General features: G+C 49.7%; 2 protein-coding genes across 3 annotated transcripts; both read right to left on the reverse strand.

Moving 5' to 3' along the window:
- Positions 1 to 1152: 1152 nt before the first annotated feature.
- On the reverse strand, positions 1153 to 4761 carry ELAC1 (elaC ribonuclease Z 1). 2 transcript variants are annotated; one of them, XM_032205761.1, is made up of 5 exons: positions 4728 to 4761; positions 3853 to 3980; positions 3550 to 3723; positions 2231 to 2695; positions 1153 to 1651 (listed from the first exon to the last, which is right to left on the reverse strand). In XM_032205761.1, the coding sequence occupies exons 3-5, from the start codon at positions 3704 to 3706 to the stop codon at positions 1173 to 1175; spliced, it is 1101 nt and encodes a 366-aa protein (XP_032061652.1). In that variant the 5' UTR covers positions 3707 to 3723; positions 3853 to 3980; positions 4728 to 4761; the 3' UTR covers positions 1153 to 1172. The 2 variants fall into 2 exon arrangements, with proteins under 2 accessions (XP_032061652.1, XP_032061653.1); XM_032205762.1 differs by having other exon boundaries at positions 3825 to 3980.
- A 735-nt stretch (positions 4762 to 5496) lies between these two features.
- ME2 (malic enzyme 2) lies at positions 5497 to 19763 on the reverse strand. The gene is made up of 16 exons (XM_032205760.1): positions 19660 to 19763; positions 16839 to 16963; positions 12934 to 13067; positions 12363 to 12512; positions 11875 to 11950; positions 11377 to 11538; positions 10931 to 11034; positions 10530 to 10639; positions 10326 to 10423; positions 9611 to 9724; positions 9412 to 9526; positions 9186 to 9328; positions 8459 to 8561; positions 8297 to 8367; positions 7922 to 8020; positions 5497 to 7756 (listed from the first exon to the last, which is right to left on the reverse strand). The coding sequence occupies exons 2-16, from the start codon at positions 16944 to 16946 to the stop codon at positions 7607 to 7609; spliced, it is 1737 nt and encodes a 578-aa protein (XP_032061651.1). The 5' UTR covers positions 16947 to 16963; positions 19660 to 19763; the 3' UTR covers positions 5497 to 7606.
- Between the last annotated feature and the right edge of the window lie 205 nt (positions 19764 to 19968).

A 19968-nucleotide genomic window follows, 5' to 3' on the forward strand; every position in this document is an offset into this window, starting at 1 on the left:
CTACCAAACCCCGGAACTGCAAAGCCCCACAACTATAAAATCCCTCAACTGCAAAACCCCCAAATTATAAGATCCCACAAAGCCCCACAAGTGCAAAACCCCTCAACTACAAGACCCCACAAGTGCAAAATCCCCCAACTACAAAGCCCCTCAACTGCAAAAGCCCACAACTGTAAAACCCCACAAATGCAAAGCCCCACAACTACAAAACCCCACAAAGACCCACAACTGCAAGACCCCTCAAAGCCCCACGATGGCAAAACCCCACAACTGCAAAGCCCCATAACTTCAAAACCCCCAACTACAAGACCCCACAAGTACAAAACCCGTCAACTACAAAACCCCACAACTATAAGACCCCACAAAGCCCCACAATGGCAAAACCCCACAACTACAAAACCCCACACATACAAAGCCCCACAACTGCAAAATCCCCCAACTACCAAACCCCACAACTGCAAAACCCCACAAAGACCCACAACTGCAAGACCCCTCAACTGAAAAACCCCTCAACTATAAGACCCCACAAAGCCCCACAATGGCAAAACCCCACAACTACAAGACCCCACGAGTACAAAATCACCCAACTACAAAGCCCCACAACTGCAAGACCCCTCAACTGCAAGACCCCACAAACGCCAACTACCACCAACAAAACCCCGCAGAGGCGAAACCCTTCAAACACAAACACCGCAAATGCAAAACCCCACATGTGAAACCCCAGGACGTGTGCAGCCCCACAAATGCAAACCCCATAAATGCAAAACTCTGCGAATCCAAGCCCCACAGATGCAAAACCCTGCAAATTCAAGCCCCATAAATGCAAAACCCCATCGAACGCCACAAGGCACCAGCGGACGACGCTTTTGGGGCCGGTGCTGCCACCTTTGGGGCATCTTTCCACGGGGCAGCCGCCTTTAGGGGCGACGTTTTGCTTGTTAGGGTTTGGCTCGTCGCTCCCCTACAGCCACGTACGCTCTTTATTGAAGAAAACGGGAAGAAGACGGAAAAATTATACACGAAATTTAACTTCCCAGCTCAAAACCTGCCAAATTTGTGCATTTTTATTAGGTTTTTTATTCAAAACCTGATTTTTTTATTACGTTTTTCTTTCTTTCACCTTTCAGGAACCCACGGCAAGGGAAAAAAAGGCTCGAAAACGCCTTTAACGCTCATTTTTTTCCAAAAAAACTTGACTTTTTCACGGGGATTTCGAGCGTCATCAAGTCCTCGGCCAACGCCACCTCTTGGCCGTCCAACGCCGCCTCCGCCTGCCTCTTCAGCTGGGTGACATCGGCGTCCCCCTCGCCGACCCCAGCTTTGTAGCGCTGGCTGAAATGAGTCAAAAGCAATTTTTGAGCCCCGCACAGCTTGGCGAAAGCAGCCGCCGTTTTTGGGGTGCTGTGGCCGTGCTCTTTGGCCTTCTCCTCCTGGCTGTCGTCCAGCGTGGCTTCGTGGATCAGCAAATCGGCTTCGCGGCAAAGCTCCGCGGCTTCGTCCCCGACCGGCCCCGAACAATCCCCTAAAATGCAGATTTTTCGGCCGGGCACCGGCTCTTCTAAGACGTCCGAAGGAGAAATGGTTCTGCCGTCCTCCAAAACGAGGGAAATTCCGTTCTTCAGCTTCCCGTACGCCGGACCTGGCTGAACTCCTGGCAAAGAGAGGCGAAAAAAAATCCTTTAAGGCGAGATTTGGTGTATTTAGAGCTGTCTTACCGAAAAAACACGACCTCAATGCAAGCAGCACTCAACAATTCATCTACCTCGTACAAAATAAAGCGCGTGTAACCCTATCGGGAAGTGCTTTTGAAGAAAAGTTACGTTCTTCAGAGGGAAATCAATAAATTCCTGCAAAACGCGCTGCCGTCCCTTCCTCGGCAAGCCACAGGGTGCTTTTTAAGGCTTTCTGAGCTTGGTTATTCCTCCCCGTACCGGAACAGGCTGCGATTTTAACTGGCATCGGTGGTTTTTACACCAAAAATTCGGATTGCTGCCTTGCTATAAACGTATGAAAAGCTCTGCTAGAAAACAGAAGATGGAATCTGAATGGATTACAGAGCGGCGCAGCAGCCCTGATTTAACAGAAACCCTACAAAGGTGGCCACAAAAAGGTTTCAGCTGCTTAACCCCACGGCGTTAAATACGCTGGAAGCTGGAGTCATGAAGCTTGAACCTTTAAGCCTTTAAAAATTAATTAAAAAGAGGAAAAATAAGTAGTAGTAGGAAGTTACCGAGGTCTTTCAGTTTTTCTACGTTGAGTTTCCCGGGCCGGGGCTTCTCTTCCACCACGAAGCCGAAGGAAGGCACGCGGTGGAACAGGCGAAAGGCTTTCACCACCAGCTGCTCGTTGTCCACCAGCAAGTAAGAGTTTTCCCCGGGATCCAGCTGGAGAATTCTCCCCCGGGCTTCCCGGGGAGATATCTCGTCTCTCAACAAAGAAAAATCTTTAAATTCTTCCGCAGGGCACTGGTCCCGCGTAGGGACGAGCTCGTGGACAACGTAGGGGAACGCGAGTTGGGAGTGGGAGAGCTCCATGGTCCTCCAGATGAAGTTTCTCAGTCCGATCGGGCCGTAAATATCGAGGGGTGGCTTGGTTGGCTCGGGGCTGCTTTGGAGGCTGAGGGTACACAGCAAGCCGGGAAGCCCGAAAAAGTGGTCGCCGTGGAGATGAGTTATGAAAATCTTGGTTATTCTGCCTAAGGATCAGGACAAAAGAGGAAAAAAAAAGGTAAAAAATAAACAAAAAATGGATTTAGCACGCGAAATGATCTCAAATAATAAAAGAAAAAGCATCCAGTTTTGATTTCAAAGGGCTTTAAAATGCAAGAACCTCGCAGTCCCCTCCCGATTGGTTTTCAGATGGAAAAACTTCGCGGCCCAGCTGAGTTTGTGGGTGTCCTTTGGTGTCCAAGCCCTTTGGGGGCTTTTTCTCCTTCTAGGGAAGTAGAACTTAAATTAAAAGGACACCACAAGCAGAGAGATTATTCCGATTACCCCGCTGTTCCTCATGAGGGTAGCCACTTTACGTTTTCCTCCATCACTTCAGGTGCTCTTTTCTGCAAAGCGGGCAGCCACCAGAACGTGCAGCGTCTCCCCTGTGGCAGTTTGCGGACAGAAAGAGGTCAGGGAACGAAAAAAAAAACACAGTTTTTGCGTGACCGCAACCCTTGGCAGCCGTTTTACCATTTTTATCACGTGTTAAAACGCCACAATAAGAAGGACCAAATGCCTTTTGGTTTCAGGACGATTTAGGAATGATCACTACTTCGGTCTGTTGGCTTGCACGCTAAATCTGTAGTTTAAAACCAGTCTCTGCTCCCCGTTTCACGCTGCAAAGCCGAAGAAATTAATTCAGGAGAGCTTCGTTCAGAAGAGTTTGGTCCTCAACCACAATTCGGCAGCGCCGAGCGATCAGGGACTACGGCACAGCAGGTTCAGCAGCCGCCGCCCATCCCCAGATGCGCACGCATGTTTAGTTATGCATTCGAGTAACAGGAGCACGAAGGGCAGAGTGTTTTGCTCAGATCTCAGGAAACTTTTCGGCACTCACCTGCTTTCAGCTGGCTTTTCATCAGCTGGGTTTGCGTCCCCTCCCCGCAGTCGAAGAGCCAGCACTCGCCTTCTCGCCGAAGCACCAAGGCGGACGCCCCCCTCGTTGGAGAGGGATACGCTGAGCCCGTCCCGAGGAACGTTACATCCATCGCCATTTTAAACGTCTCGATACCTGAAAGAGAGATTTTTAAGTCCCCGAGCAGATGTATTTATGCGGAGAAAGCACCAAATGTTGTTCTTTTAAGGGAAGGCGCCTGACGTATTTGAGAGTGCCTTATTTTCAGGTGGGTTTCCACTTCACCTCAGCCTTCAGGCGCCTCAACAGTGCTGGGGGCTGAAAGAGCTTCAAGCTGTGGCATCCCCAGGAGGCAGATTTACAGATTTCTCTTCCTTTAGCTGAGGATGTTGTGGGGATTAATCCCTCCGAAGCTGAAAAAAAAAAAAAAAAAGAGAAGAAACCAGACTGGGGCCTTACGCCCTGCCTTTGTACCCTCCCAGCAGCAGCAGGCAGAGGCTGGGGGAAAGGCAGGGAAGCTCAGATCGGCTTTCTCGATAGGCAGGATCAAAGTTTAATAATTTTTCTATTTTATATCTGCGTGACGGGAAGGTTTCAAAGCCCCCGCCCGGCGCTGCCACACGGCGCTGCCTTCGCTTTCTCCTTTCAACCTCTCGGCGCCTCGCCCCGGCTGGCTGGCGTGAAACAGCATTTTCAGGAGTTTCAGGCAGGAGAAGGCAAAAAAATAATAATAATATATATAAAAAAAAAGCCACGGTGAGGGCTTTGAAGGTTCCTCCGGGAGCAACGCTACAGGTAGGGCAAGTTTTAATTAAGAAAATCCGCCGGAGAGGCGGCCAGCTCCCAGATGGGACCGCCTCTTGCGCGGGGAAGCCGGGCTGCGCCTTTGCCGGCCGTCCTGAGGCTTTTCTGAAGCGAAAATGAGGGAAAAAACGGGGTTTTTAGGGCCGTGTGGTGACCGGGTGTGAGGGGGGGGAGGGCTCAGCCAGCACCTCCATCCACCCGCCCTCAGCACCGCGGCCGTAACGGTAATAAAATGCAAGCCACGACCACGGGAGCCACCAGGCGACCCCCTCGGGTTCCCCTCAGGCTCCCCTCGCTATTTGGGGTCCCTTTTGTCCCCTTCCCGGCCCCATTCCCGTTCCCTTTCCCGGCCCTACCCGTGCGGGTGGCCCCGGCGGCGGCAGGCGGAGCCCGCGCTCTGTGGGGCCGGGCCGGCGGCGGGGCCACCCCCGGGGCCTCGGCGTGAGGAGAATCGCGCCCCAAGCGCCAATTTTGGGGGTTTTTGGGGTTTGCCGAGGGCCAAGCGGTGTGGCAGCGGGCTCCCAGTGGGGTTTGGAAGCTGGGAGCTGTGGGAGCGGTGGTTTTACGCCATTCCCGGCCCTGCTTGTGGCAGCCGGCGGGCCGCGGTTTCCCCTGAAGGATGCAAACTGCCAGGGGACACACACACAAGGATTTTTCTCTTCATCTTACACATTTCAGCAACAATCCTTACAAATAGTCACAAAAATGTGCCTAAAACCTGATAATTCACGTCAAATATCCCCCTCTTTCCCCCCCCCCCCCAACCCCAAACGCAGTGTCCCAGTCGAGCCGGTAGATGCCACAGCCACTTGCACCTAAGACTTGTTTGGTTTTATACTTTTTTTTCCTGTTAAAAAACACCTAAAGATTCTTCAGACCCTTAAAGGCTTCAGTGTAGAGTGCTGTGAAACAGGCAGATGTTCCAGAAAAACTTCTGAGAGAAAAATTTTAATCGCTTTGCTTACAGTCCACATCCCTGCTTGGTCCCTTTTGTCCCTTTACGAGGGACAAAAATCAAGCAGACTAAAGAAAAAATAAATAAAAGTAAAAAAAAAAGTGGGAGATTTGGGTGATTTCTACATAGGTCAAGCATTGTTGTTGTAGAAGAAACAAAACCAAATGTAATTTAGGCAAAAGGGAATGCGTTTTACTAAGAAAATAGAAGAGCAGAACACACATTTCAATAGAATTACAGCGTAGAAAGGAGGAAAAAAAAAATAAACAGGTCACATTTAAATACAATTTTAGTTTCAACGAAGCAATAACCCTCCAAAAGTAAAGCCAGCCCTGGATAGATCAGGCTAGGATCTCACAAGCACTGCAGCACGGAGTCGCAGCGTAAGGTAGATGTGCCTAAGATAGAAATAATTTTGCTGTTTTATTTATTTTCTCAAAAAAACGTCGATCTTACCGCTCTGCGGTCCTAACAGGATTCGTGTTTTTGTTTCAGAAAGGAAATATTGAAAAGGTGGAGAAGTCTGGTGCTGGATTTGCCTCACAGTTCACCCAGAAGGGGCTTTTTGCTGCCACGGTAAGATGTGTTTCAGGTCAAGGTAGCTGCATGCAGAATTAGATGTCCCTTCACCAGAGGCATTGCGTTACTCAACTTCAGCTGTCAAGTGGCTGTAACGAGAGCTTTGCTCTAAATTTTCTCCTTGCTCCAGTATTCAGTGTAACAGCAGTCCCTGCCTGTTACAAGCATCTGTTACGAAAGGGGACGGTGTCGTCTTAAAGAACCCGAAAACGGCAGCGGGTCCTCCTCCTGCAGTGTTCCTTCCTGAGCGGCAAGCTGAGAAGCAGCAATTAATTCAAAGCTTAATTACGGCTGAGGAATTGACCAAGCTGAGATTGGATCTATATGTTTTATTTAAAAATAAAAATAAATCGGAGATGAAAGGGAGGAGTGAAAAGCAGTTAAAGTGTGAGCTGACGTTCCCAGCTGCTGATGGAAAAAGGGCTGCACCTTAAAGGCAGAATTCTGCAGAATACTGCAGATTAGAGACGACTCCTGTTTTCCTAACGAGGGTCAAAAGCCCACTGAGGATGAACTCCTGGCCTGAAAAAAACCATCAGAGCGAAGAGACGGCTGCAGAACTTTTTTATTTTGTAAAGCCACCTTCGACTCACGGGCTGAGGGCCCTGCCTTTGCCATGGGGCTCAGCCAGGATGCGAGATCGGTGCGTAGGATCCTTTCAGCACTCTTCTGCCTAACGAGGACGGCGTCAGAAGAGGCGAGGAAGTGTGCGTTGCCGCTGTCTTTCGATTCAGGGAGGCAGAACCCCGCCGCCGGGCGGAGCTGCGCTTTCAGAAGGTAAAAACCATCGTCCGCTAAATAAATAAATTCCTTTTTTTGTTTTTTTGTTTTTTTTTTTTTTTGTTTTTCTCGGTAAGATCACGAATTTAAATACGCTAAAAACAGGCATAGCAAAAATAGATGAAACAAAAAAGCACTCTTTGTAAAAACATCACGTGTACGCGTTGGTCTTTTTCGTGTATACGCACATGGACAAGCTGCAAACCACGTTAGGTGGCGACGGGGCGCTCAGAGCCCCGCCGGACAGCATTTTACCACAGTTTGAACGTGCAAAACGTTCCCCCCCCCTCACCGTTTTCTGCATTTCGATAATCAGTCTTCTTTCCTCAGCTAGGTAAAGCCTTCCAAAAAGCTTCCTGCTCTTTCTCGTCGTTTTAAAATCGGAGGCTAGGCCAGAGATCACGTCCAAAGAGGTACAGAGACTGGCAGCCAACACAGAAAGCCCACCAGCCTTCAATTTGTCGTGAGCCGCCCCCTTCTTTTGTTCCTGAACGAATTTTCTTTGCTGTTGCCACAAAGATCGCTGCGCGACACCGCAATTAGAAGACTGATTACGGAAAGCAGAAACGAGTGGTTCTGGAAATCAGCAGCGACGAGAGAGCAGCACGCACATGCAGCTACGACATCGTTAACCAAATGATTGAGCGTGGGGAGGGCTCTAAGGTAGAAACGCGACGTCCTTTTCCCAATTCATCCTCGCGAGCTCTCTCGATGGGTGCCGTCCTCCGGACACAGTTCACCGGACGCTTTGGGGGGAGCGGGGAGCGACCTACGTCAAGGGAGAAGGGCAGAAGAGCCACCGAAACAAGTGAAAATAAATTACAGGACTCAACGGGCATGATTTCAATTGGTCTGAAAAAAAAAAAAAGGGATCCCTGCAGAGTAGGAGGTGCTGCCTGAGGAGCGAGAGCTTCTGGTCCATCAGTGAACCTTAGACTCCGGCCAGTCGTAGACATCTGGCATGAAGGATTCGTATTCGTAGGTCCAGACTTTGGATCGAATGTACCGGTTCTTGTCCGCAGGCTCGGGGTAATGGAAAGCCATGTTGTTGGCGTACAAAAACTCCATCACCTGCGAAGGTAAAGGAAAAAAAAGCACCGGGCTACAGCCACGCTAATAATATTATAATAATAATAATAATATTTCGGACTTAGCGAGACAAATCGCAAGATCTTTTCACAATTCCTGCGTGATCGGGGTCTGAAAATTTCCTTTCAGTTTGTCTTTCACACTCACCTTGACGGCGATGTAAATGGAAACTTCCCTGATATTGGACAGCGGAGGGTAAAGCCTTCCCTGGGCGAGCTCCTCGTCAGTCAGCTGCTCCGCCAGCGCCTGGATTAGAAGAGCAACAACTTCTCACCTACCAAATAGGGGCAGGAACGTGCTAAAATACCCGAGAAAACCCTGTTGGGGTGCTCTCACTACGAGAGTTTTCCTAAAGCAGGCGGTCAAAAATAATACCTTGGAGGTCAAATCTACAATCCGCGCCCGTAGCAGGTTTTGTTAAATATTTAACCGAGTTAAACCCATTTTTTTTTCCCCGACAGGAAGGAAACCAAAAGAAAATCCTCGAGTTTCAGCGAGATTAAGGTAAGCTCCCACGCTTACCTTAGCGGCCTCCAGGAAAACCTTATCACTAATATGCCGAACGCTGCTGAGGATGACGGCGAGAGCCACGCCTGCAACAAAAGCATCGCCGATTAGGGGCCACCGCGCTAACTAGGGAAGCCAGAAAAGCTCCGAAGATTTGTAATGTTTAAGATTTAATACCTGGGAAGATGTAAGCGTTGTTTCCTTGGCCCGGTTTGAAGGTTCTTCCGTCTTCCAGGGTCACCAGGTCGAAGGGGCTGCCGCTGGCGAACAAGCAGCGTCCCTGTGGAGGCAAGGGAAAGAAACCATCAGCCCCAAAAAGACCAAAAGAGACCAAAAAGACCAAAATTAGAAGCCAACAAAAGCCCACGCAGTACAAACACGCGGTGGCAGAGGGCACTAAAGCACTGTCAGGCTTGCAGAGGAGCCACCTAGCGGAAGGAGGAGGAGGAGGAATAAAAATGTAGCGGTGATGGCTTCGTTTCCTTCCAGACTTCCTGGTTTAGCGAAAAAGTTCACAGCAGCCAGGATCCGGCTGCTCCTGAGGAGGAAAAGATGAAAAACACCAGCAAACCTGGTCCTGATTCCTTCCTCACGCGGTTAGATTTTGTTCTGCCTAACAAAATCTCTCTGAGACACTCAATAATCTTCATTTTAAAGCGTTTGCTACCGAAAGCTGAGGTGCGGATTTCGTCCAGGGGCCGGCGTGATTTCCGCCTAGGGCTCGTTTTGGAGCCGTTAGATTTGGGGCTGCGCTTACAGAAAATAAAAAAAAAAAGGCTTTTTGAAAAGCCCCACCTTGAAAGTTTATGGTTTAAAAATAAGAGAGGAAATTCCCAGACAGCTACAGACACCGGGAACGCGAGGAGAGAGGGTGACTGATTATCATGAAGCGGCCACCACGTACCTCTGTCAACGTATAGGCTTCCTCCGCCGTGCACTCGGCTTTCACCGTGGGGTTGCTCAGGGCGAATATGATCGGGCGCTCGTTGATGGAGCCCATCGCCTTGAGCACGTCGGGGGAGAAGAGGCGGCCGGCTCCCGCAACTCCTGGAGGAATAAATCAGCGATTTATGAGTTCGCAGGAGCACACAGAGCCGAAAGGAAAGAGAAACGGAAGCGATTGGGCTCACCGATGATGGCGGAAGGCCGCAGCACGTTCACCGCGTCGACAAACGTCTTTGGGATCTGCTCCGGAGCCGGGTGGGTGAACGGTTCCTGGTTGGAATCCACCTTTTGTTCTCGGCCCTGCAGGGAAACGTGGATTTTAGCCGTGAGGACGCGTAAAGGAGGGGTATTTCTGTGGTATTTTAAGGCTTGGTGCAGCCTTACCTGAACCAGCAATCCGTATTTGTCGAACATCCATATCCTCTTGTAGGCTTCCTCTGCTGAAACACCGGTTTCCATCATGGCCATGACGATGAGGTTCGCGATTCCCAGGGCAGCCTTGGGGATAAAAAGACCCCATTTTTATTTTAAAAGATCCCAAAAAGGGCTCTGTCGTCACCACCATCTTTCCCTCCACGTGGGGCTGAGTGTAGCAGGCAGAGGGAGGTGCAGAGCAGGGCTGGAGGCTTTTTGCAGCTCATTAAGTGATTTTGTCAGCACCCTAGAAGCAATTTTGCTGACAAACCAAGGAGAACGGCGCTTCTACTGCCGCTACCAAGTGTCTGCTGCAACCAGCCACTGATTTAACTTCCTAAGAAAACCACGGCTTGTTCCTCCGTAAGGCCATCAAAATTAACAGACGTGCTTCCTCCCTTTCCTACCGAATCATCGTTTCCTGGTAAAATCCCCCTCACCTACGCAGCTCCCTGCTGCTTTGATAAATCCACGCAAAAAAAAAAAGTGAAAAACTGAGCCCTGGCAGGTGTCAGGCTGCTTTCGGATAGCATTTTTGCAGCAGCTACTCCCTCCTGTCGGTGCAGAATCCTTTTTAAGGCACGGTGAAACGCAAAGAAACTCGAAGAATCTGCAGATCCTGCGAAACCAGGGAACAGAACACACTTAAAGTCTCTAAAACAACGCAAGATCTAAGAGATCTCACCTCTCCTGCTCCCAGGAACAGCACTTTCTGCTCTGAAATCGGCTTGCCCGTGGCTTTCTGTGCTGCCAGCAGCCCCGCCAAGGCCACCGAAGCCGTCCCTATAAAAGCAGGACAAAGATGAAGAGAGTTGAACAGATCTACGGGGCGGATTTTGTCCAGAAAACGTTTCGGCGCGTCCACGAGGAACGCAAACCAAGGGCGTACCTTGGATGTCATCGTTGAAGGTGCAGTATTTCTCTCGGTATTTTCGCAAAAACCGAAAAGCGTTGTGGTTTCCGAAGTCTTCGAATTGGATTAGGGTGTTCTGGCCGTACCTACAGAACACGGCAAATCGTTAAAACTCACCAAATAAACGGTTATTTTACAGCAAAGCCCGCCCGTTTCTCTCCGGACAGGGGATTCAAAGAGCTCCATCTCCATTCCGTGCACATTTAACAGGTAACGACAAACAGGTCACAGAAAAAAAAATTGCTAGAGGCAGAAATACGACAGCATCTCTTGCCATCTACTCATTTCTTTAATCCTGAAGCGGTTCTTACGAGGATGGAGTGTCCTGGAGTTTTCTTGCCAGCACTTTTGGCCGTGCAGAATATTCGGGGTCATACCTGTCTGTGATGGCCTCCATGAACTCATCGATCAGGTCGTCGTAGACCTGCGAGCGATCCCTCTTTTGGTACAGGCCCATGTAAAACGGATCTTTTAAGAGGGTCTGAAAGAGAGCACAGCAGCAGGGTGAATCGCTTCCTTGGAATTCATTTCCCAGAGGTCACATTTTACACCCTTTTCAAAGATTTATAGGGCTGCTCTATCTGCTTCCAGCCTGTATCAACGCGCAGGAACTTCAGCTGCCGCTTGAGGTCGGTTAAAAACTAACTGAGGTTTTTCTGGGATAGGCATTTTATTTACATTACTGGACTCCAAATCGCTTCCCCTTGCTCCAAATGTTCGGTTTTCAGGCGCTGAAATAAAAATCTTCTCTTATAACACCAAAAGCTCTTAATTAGATATTTTTTACAGCGCTAAGTTTCAGGCAAAGCTTTGGCCAACTCACTGTGTTGTCAGTTCCAACGTCGATGCACACAGGCAAGCATTTATCTGGATGGATTCCTGCACAGGCCGTATACAAGCAGAGTTTCCCCACGGGAATTCCCATCCCGTACACCCCGAGGTCTCCGAGACCCAAGATCCTTTCTCCATCAGTGACAACAACAGCCTGAAAACAAACAGAAATCAAGCTATCGACGATTACTGAAATTTTATAAAGTTTATAGCGATACAAATTGTTTTTTTTTTTTCCAGGCAAATAATCAGGTATATTTGTACGGTTAAACAAAGAACACATTGCAAGGATTTTCTTTTCTTTTCTGGATTTTTTTCAGGATTTAACTCTTCAAGATGTGCCTTATCTTCGTTAGCTCTGGCTTGCAATCATCCTCAAACGACTGCCAAGGACGCGTTATTCAGCGCTTAGATTTCCCTCAAATGCTAGCCAAGAAGCCCTGCTGGGATTAAAGAATAAAAAGAAAGAAGAATCACACGATGGCAGTACCTTGACGTCGTTCTCTGGCCAGTTATTCACAATGGACCTGATGTGACCTCTGTCTGAGATAGAAATAAATAACCCTCTGAAAGAAGAAAAAAAGAAATATTTGATGGGTGACAATCAGAAATTTAATTTGGCTTCGTAAAACTGGATTCTAAACAGCAAAACTTTATTAAAATTGAAGCGTTGCCATCACTGACACAAAATATTCAGAGGACAATTCCTCGTATGCATTTCTGTTCAGTTATTTGGATGCTCTGGAACAAAACCACAGAGGAAATACTTTGCAGGAGTGCTTCTCTCTGGGAAAAGGAGAGGCAATGAAGCAGAAAAGAGCCCAGGTGAAGAGCAAAAACCCTTCCTGAGCAAAACGTGAGGCTGGCTGGCCTTCAGAGATCCCTTTCAACCTATTCTTGCCTCCAAATCCTCGGGAACCTCAAGGAAGAAATAGAAAACAACAAAAAATATCAGCGCTATCCATCTCCTGTGCTTACTTTGGTCTCCTGAAGATGTGTCCGTACTGGGAACAGGCGAGGCCCACTGTTGGTGTATACACGATGGGCATTAACCGCTCGATGTCGTCTTGTAAAACCCTGTAGAATAACTTCTCGTTCCTCTCCTGGATTCCCATGATGTAGATATACCTGAAACCGAGAAAAAAAACAACACTGATTTAACAATTTTCACATTTACGCTTATTTAAGACAAGGTGAAAATGATCGAAGCAAAAACTTCACGCGATTTCTTCACGAAATTCCTTTTTCTGCTCAAGCTGGACACGTAGATAGACGTAGACACATACGAAACCAGTGCCAGGATGCTAAAAACATGCTCTTTGACACAAGAAACAAGCAAAAAAGCTTAAACACCAAGCAAAAAAGCACTCAAAAATAAGTAAGTAAATAATAAATGAACCAAATGACCCCCCCACACACACTTTTTCATCCAACCTGAGGGTTACAAACAACCAAAGAAGGTTATTTTGGATATTTAACACCATAAAATATTTATTTTCAGCCATTTCCATTTACTTGCAGGAGAAAAGAAGGCCGGCGGGGCGCTTACTTCTCCAAGGGGTCCGTCATTTTGGCCAAATTCTTGTGGAAGCGTAAGGCTTGAATGTCTTGGGTCTCTATTTTGGGAGGAAGAAGCCCTTGCAAGCCGAGCATCTGCCGTTCGTGCAACGTAAAGGCCATCCCCTGAAAACAAAAAGAGAGAAAGGGCAGAAATAACTTGTCTGTTTTTTTTTTTCTCCGGCATTTCAATTTATCCTGGATATTTTTTTGCCATTATCCACTCCTGGGACGTTCGTGGCTGGAATATCCCAAATGTTATCACACCAGGGTGGCTCCGGAGAGATATTTTGGGGTGGGTGCCCTGCAGCAGCTGCCACAAGGGAACATATTTGGGTATTTTGGGCTCTCCTGCGTGGGTTTCCCTCCTGAGCACGGCTTTTCCGCCGCGCTGAGTCCTCGGGTGCCCTCTCCCAGATGTCGTTTCCCTCTGTGAAACGGGAGAAGAGCGACGAGATTCCACCGCAGATGTTTAGGACTCAAACCACAGCTGGCTCTTGAAACATTTCCCAGAAAGAAAGGGTTGACCAGAGCGTGGGGAGGTCACCCAGTCTGCTCCTTACGCTCACAGCCACAAAGAATCTGCATTTTCCCACTTATTTGCACTGCTCCAGACCCCAAAAAGTGACCGAATCACCCTAATAATTCCGCTCAGATCACACTTCAACCCAAATCCTTCATTTTTTGCTCCAGGCAGTGCCCGATCCCTTGGGACTGTAACACTCGGCGACCAAAAAGCCTCATTTTGTCACAAATTCCGTTTCAGAAGAGCTAAATTGAGGAAAAAAAAATAAAAATCCCATTTCTGCCAGGACGAAAGAACAAAACCCATCAGCTATTTTGCAAAAAATACTCGCAAAGACTTGGATTTGCAAAGCGTTTGACCCTAAAATACCTTATTTATTATTATTTATACGATATTTTATTTTTGACAACCTTCTGTGGAATAGTTTTGACGATACTGAGCTCAGTTTCTCCTTTTTTTCTATTATCTGCAGATGATTTGTGAACCATTTTATTCTTTTTTTTCTTAGATCTGTTTCGGTTTCACTTCCACATCCCTCGCACGAGATGCGAAAGGACTCCCTGGGAACGTTAAGCTGCACGAAACCACGGGCAACCCAACTTTCTTCCCCTTTCCCTCCGCTGCCTCCGAGCTCATCGCCATCAGCAGTTTATTTCTTCTCTAAAACAACCACTTCTCTGCGGAACACAAAATCGGAGGGAAAAAGAATTGAGGACGTTGAGCTAAGGACAGCTGGTAAACAGCTGCGGCATTTCTCCCATCCCTTCAGGCTCCGGGAACATAAAAAAACGATGCCGAAAGGATCAGGACACGAAGGAGAAAAGAAAAAATAGGTTTGAATTCTTTTCAGAGCACGCAAAAACCCGGGTGTTTTGTCTTTGGGGTTGCAGCTCGCTCCCTGCACAAAAAAGAAAAAAGAAAAAAAAGAAAAAAAAAAAAAGAAAAAGCAGCACCCCCAGGTGCGAGGTGTCCTTTCTCTGCCTACTCAGCGCTGACTTTCACTCCGATTAATTTCCACAATCCTCTCAGCAGCTCAGGAAAAGCAGGCGGCCCTTTTAAGCTGGCCCAGACGACGCAGCGGGCGCGTCTAGGGGAAAGAAACAGCACGCCTCGAAGACCCCCAGCGAAACAATTCATACGTAGGGTCGATTTTGTCGCAACAAAACCAACGAACTGCCACGGGGGAGAGGAAAAAGGGAAGGCAACGAAGCGCCGACAGCTTTTTAGGATCGCTGTCTCCTGCTACAAAGAGCAAGCGGCGCTATAAATACCAGCCCAGAGGAATTCCTGTTGCCCACTAGGCACAAAGGTGAACGGGAGACCATTCACCTCTGGGTCATAAACCTTGAAATCGTAAGCGTTTTCAAAAGAAAAAGTGTTTTATAGCGCTTTGTGGACTTCCCATTTCCTGAACTGCTTCTTTTGGCTCGATCCCAAAGTCCACTCTTGCACAAGGGATCCCTTGGAGCAAATTAACGCAGTTCATCACTCGCACGAATCAAAGGTGTATTCGCTATCTCGGCCACGATTTCAAAGTTTGTGTTTATGGGCAGAATAAGGATTGGATTTCTTGGATTTCTTTCCTCTTTTTCAACCTCATTTCGTATCTTTGTGTTTGTTTGCTTTTTTTCCAGAAGCAGCAGGATGCGACGGAGGAAGCCAGGCTGCACGCGTGCTAAAATCCGGCAAAAAAAAAAAAAAAAAAAAGGTATTTTGCTATCATGGAAAAGCTTTGCTCACTTCTCCCATCGCTACGCCTTGAAATCCACGCTGAAGCTACGAGAAGAGGGCTGCTAAACCCATCGGGCAGCCCCTTTAGGGCCCTAAAACCCCCGAAACCAGGCGGTTCCCTTCCTTCCCTCCCCCAGCCGCCGTGCCTGGGGAGCAGAAGAGCTGACGGCAGTTAAACGGGGGCGCACCTTTGGTACTTACACCTCCTCTGCGACCAGGAGATGATAATAATAAAAAAATAAAAAACGAGTTATATATTAAAGAGCTCCATCTCCTGCCACAGCTCAACCCCTTTTGAAAGCACGCACGCCTCCGGGAAGCTGATAAAAGCTGCAGAAGCAGCAAACACCCGGTTTTTATTTTTTATTAGCCGGTTTATTTTCGGCCAGCCAGCTTTATTATTCGATTTCGTTGAAAACACCAAACCTGGGGGTGTTTCAAGCGCCCAACAGGTTTAAAACCGCTGCTTCAACAGCGGAATTAAAAGGCCCCGAAGCCACTGAGGTGTCACCTGAATCCCTGGCGCCAGCCATCAAACATCGTGGCACATTTCAAACAGCCACGGATGGCAGCGGGGCAGTTCCAGAGCCTCCTGCAATTGTTTGGCTGCAGCAGCAAGGGCGTTACGGATATAGCTCGCGACCTTTGCCGAGCTGCCCCGACAAGAAACGCTTCAAATCGGGGAGTTTTTCATGTCCCCTTCTTCAGTATCGCTTCTCGGGGACACTTAAAAATTAAAAAAAATCACACGCAGCTCTCTGCTCTTCCTTCCCCCTCGAGAAAAAACACCGTGCTGTGCTCAGAGAGCTCCAGTCTTTAAAAAAAAAGAGTAAAAAACCCCACATTTAGCACCAGGGGAACAATAAGAACGGCCCTATTGTTTTTGCCTCCCGATGCCGTTGCGTAATCAGCGCTGGGAAAAGCTTACGGGGCTCGAAATTATTTCCACTGGCACGGCGAAGTGTTTATAGCTCAGAAAACTCTTGAGCTAATCTGATCGGGGACGAAACACGCCCCTCTGTTCTTCCCTCCGCCCCCGACACGCTTTCATTCAGCCGGCCTCCGACCTCTGCAGCAGGCAGGGAGAGCGTTTAGGGTGAATTGGGAATAAAAAAGCATCACGGGGGGGAAAAAAGCCTAAAATCAGAGGATAGGGAAGAAGAGAAATGACGGATATTAAAAACGGGGGGTGAAGTGGTTTTAGTTTACAAGTTGGTTCGATATTTTCGGATTATTTCTGCCTCGGGGCAGCAAAAATAAAGAAACTGGGGATGGGGAGGGAGAAATTGGTAGAGAAAAGCAACCAAACAACAAAAGGACGGTGTTAGGAGTTCCTCCCAACGCAGGGAATTTTCATAATGCCTCTCTCCCTCTCCGCTAGCTCCATTCAAAGCTTATTTTTAGATGCTCCGCGTGCCCCTGCCCAGGGATGTTTCGCGTTGATATGGCTCCGGCCCAACTCCCGGCAAAAGGCAGGAGCAGGACGGAGGAGCTGGCGCTTTTTACAGAGGCAGGAATTTAAATTCCCTCCTGCCAAGTCCGAAACCCAACTCCCCGGGGTTGGTTTCACCCCGGGACAAGGTCCGCCGAGCTGGTAGGAGCTGGAAGATAAGAAATTTGCTGCCAGGGGTGCCACCGACCTTGTTTGTCCGGGGGTTTAACATCAAGGGTTTGCCTTTTTCTTTCGTGTGAGCCCCGCGCCGCGCCAGCGAGCAGGGAGCGGCGGCCGCCCTGATCCGGGAGAGCATGGCTGGGGGTGCTGCACCTGGAAAAGAGGAAAAGATATTAAAAAAAAAGAAGTTGAGATAGTGAAAAGATGGAAAGGAGGAAAAAATATTAAAAAAAAAAGAAGTTGAGGTAGTGAAAAGAGCTGAATCGATGCTCCTGTTCCCACGCCGGCTGTTGGAAGGGAAGTCGGTGTGTGTTTAGCGAGGCCTTTCACTGGATTTACCCCAGTGATAACCCCAAATTGCCTCGCGGCAGGCAGGGAGGAGAAAAGGGAAGGGTTCCCAACGCAGAAAGCGCACGATGAGAGGCGAGAACAGCCCAGGGGAGCAAAATAACTTTCTTATCGTCTTTTAGCCGCACCATAAAGCCACGATAGAGCTGCTGCGAGCAAATACGAACCTGCTGTGCCCCCCCCTTCAATTGGATTCTTCATTTGTCCCTAATAAATACCCTAAACGAGGAAGTAAAATGCAGGACAAACACCGCACCTTATCGTCCTCTAATTAAATTGAAATCCCGTCCTTGCACCTCATGAGCAAACAAGCTCGTGGCCCGGATTCCTCCTTAACTTCATCAATTAAGTCTCTAATCAAGCCGAGCTGGGCTTGATTTTGCTTCGTTAACCGAGGCCTCGCCCAGCCCGGCGTGACACAAACCAGGCACCCTCCCAGCCGCCTTCATCACTCCGGGAACGCTCAAGCAGTCGAAAAGGATTCCATCAGGCAAATTCCAGCTCCCAACGCGCCTCCCGGCGAGGGTTTTGCTTCAAAAAAAAGGAAGTTTCCCAATCTCCGGCGGCGCAGAAGGGGTTTTGTGGGGGATGAGGATGAGGAGAGCCCCAAAAAGGAGGAAGGAGCAGGGAATGAGGCTGGCGGCTCCCCTAAACTGACCTGAGGCTGGCGGGGAAAACGAGCAGGACGCCTGGTGTGGTTGTCTCCAGCAAGGTGCCGAGCGAATGGCATTCCTCAGGCACCTGGAGAGCTGCAGATGAACTGGGAGGCGGCCCCGATACCACGCCCAGCGGCGAGCTGCCCGCTCCGCAGGCGTCCTTTGCCACCCTCAAGCCTTTTCTCCTCTTCTTTCCAGGGTGAATTCCCTCTCTCGGCAAACAAAAGCAGGGAGAGAAATCCAGCACCCGGCTTCGGGGCTTGTTTGCAGAAAGCGCGGCGTTATCTGAACGACTCGAGCCCGCGCCGCTGGCAGGCCGCCCGCAGAACAAACAGAAAACGGGGCTGAAACGTTCAGCGCCGGAGTCTTGCCTCGTAAAAACCCTCCGCACGAATCACAGAGCCGCTTTCTGGACGTTTCGGGGGATGGATTTGCCTTCAGCATCACAAAATCCTCGCTCTTGTAGCCGTGGGAACCGCAGGAGCGGTACTTTCGGCTTAATCCTCCACAAAGATTTGGTTTTTTCCTGGATTTTGTTTCGTTTGCCTTGCTGGGAAGGGTCCTGAAGCATTATTCCGGAGAAGAGGGACACGGATCTATGATGTCTGCTTTCTCTTTTCCAAACATATGGATTATTTTATATAATCTGAGGGAGGAACAAGGATATCCTCACCACCTGCTGCTTCCACAAGGGAATTCCTCCTGGGAAAGTAACTCAGGGAGCAGACAGAGAATCGGGGCTGCTGGCTATTAAATAAAACACCTTTAGTGGATGTTTTATCTCACATAAAGTCGCCCACCTCTTACAAACCTCGGCGTGCACTAAATTTGGACTGACAAATCATCATTATCAATCCACAAATCCTAAAAGGATTCTGGAAATATGCACACGGACAACGAGCTGGCAGCCCCGGCAACGCTGAGGCGTTCCTTCTGTGGCAAAAAAAAAGCTGCAGAAAAGGATTACAGCAAGGATGAAAGCGTGAGTAGCAGGCACCCAGGGCCAGCACCTACCGCGCGTTTTAACACTTCCTCAGCTTGCAGGAGAAAAAAAAAAAACAAAAAAAGAAACCTTCAAGTGTCGCCTGCGCTGCCGCTGCTGACTCATAACGCCGCTGCTGGGGGTTAGCAGAGGCTTTGTCCTCGGGCTGAGGCGTGTTTTTTTGCCTTAAATTAGACGCCGGGACCGTGTTTTTGCTCTTTTTACCTCAGGAGAGCAGCGCGGGAGATGCTCCTGGCTGCCCACCCACGAGTTGCTTGCGGGGCTCTCTTTGCATCGCTCCGGCGGATGTATCCTGCTTGCCACTAACTTTTTGGAAGGAAGAAGGTGAAGATACCACAAAAGGCTGCTGGGCTGGCTTCTTTATGGGCCTTTCGTGGCCACCGTGGGTGTTTTAGGGGGATTTAAGCAGCTGGACATCTCCACCACCACGACCGAGGGGCTCTGAGGAGCCTTCACCTCACAGCGCTCGGTGGTGAGCGCCTGGCAGGACCCGTGAGGCTTCGCCCCGCCGCTTCTTCATCCCCGAAAAGCCGGAAAGTGAAAAAAATAACCCCAAAGGATGGGAGAAGAGGGCTCCGGGCAGGCCAGGCGGCTTCCTCCTGAGGAGCCGCGGCGCTGCCCGGTTGGGGCCGGGAAGCAGCGGCCGCTCCTCGCCTCAGGGTGGACCCGGGGGAACCGGGGGAAGGTGCCCGGGGGGGGGACGCGGCCTCGGGGCCGCCCCCTGCCCGCGTTACCCCCGCGGCTGAGGCGATGCCCGCCCCGCCGCCTCCCCGCAGAAAAGGCCCCCGAAGGACGGGCTGGGAAAGGGCCGGAGGCCTTCCTAGCAATTGGAGAATCGTTACCGGAGCGCCGTCCGCCTCCTCCTGCTGCCCTCCGAGCGATGCCGGCCGAGGACCTGTGCCTATTGTGCGACAGCAGCTGCCATCCGCCGGAGCTCCGCCCGCCTCGGAACCCGCCACTGAATGCAGCCGGCGGGGCTGCGCCAGGGAGGGACACTCCGGAGGGCGGGGCGTGTCAGTGACTGACAGCGCGCGTAGCCAATTAGAAGGGAGAAACCTCGAGCGGGCGGCGGCGCTCCACCAATGAGCTCGCTGCTCCGGGGTTCCTCGCGCTGAGCTGAGGGAGGGCGGGCCGGGCGCGGCCGGTAATAT

This window comes from Aythya fuligula, chromosome Z (genome assembly GCF_009819795.1).
Source record: "Aythya fuligula isolate bAytFul2 chromosome Z, bAytFul2.pri, whole genome shotgun sequence".
NCBI classification, from domain to species: domain Eukaryota; kingdom Metazoa; phylum Chordata; class Aves; order Anseriformes; family Anatidae; genus Aythya; species Aythya fuligula.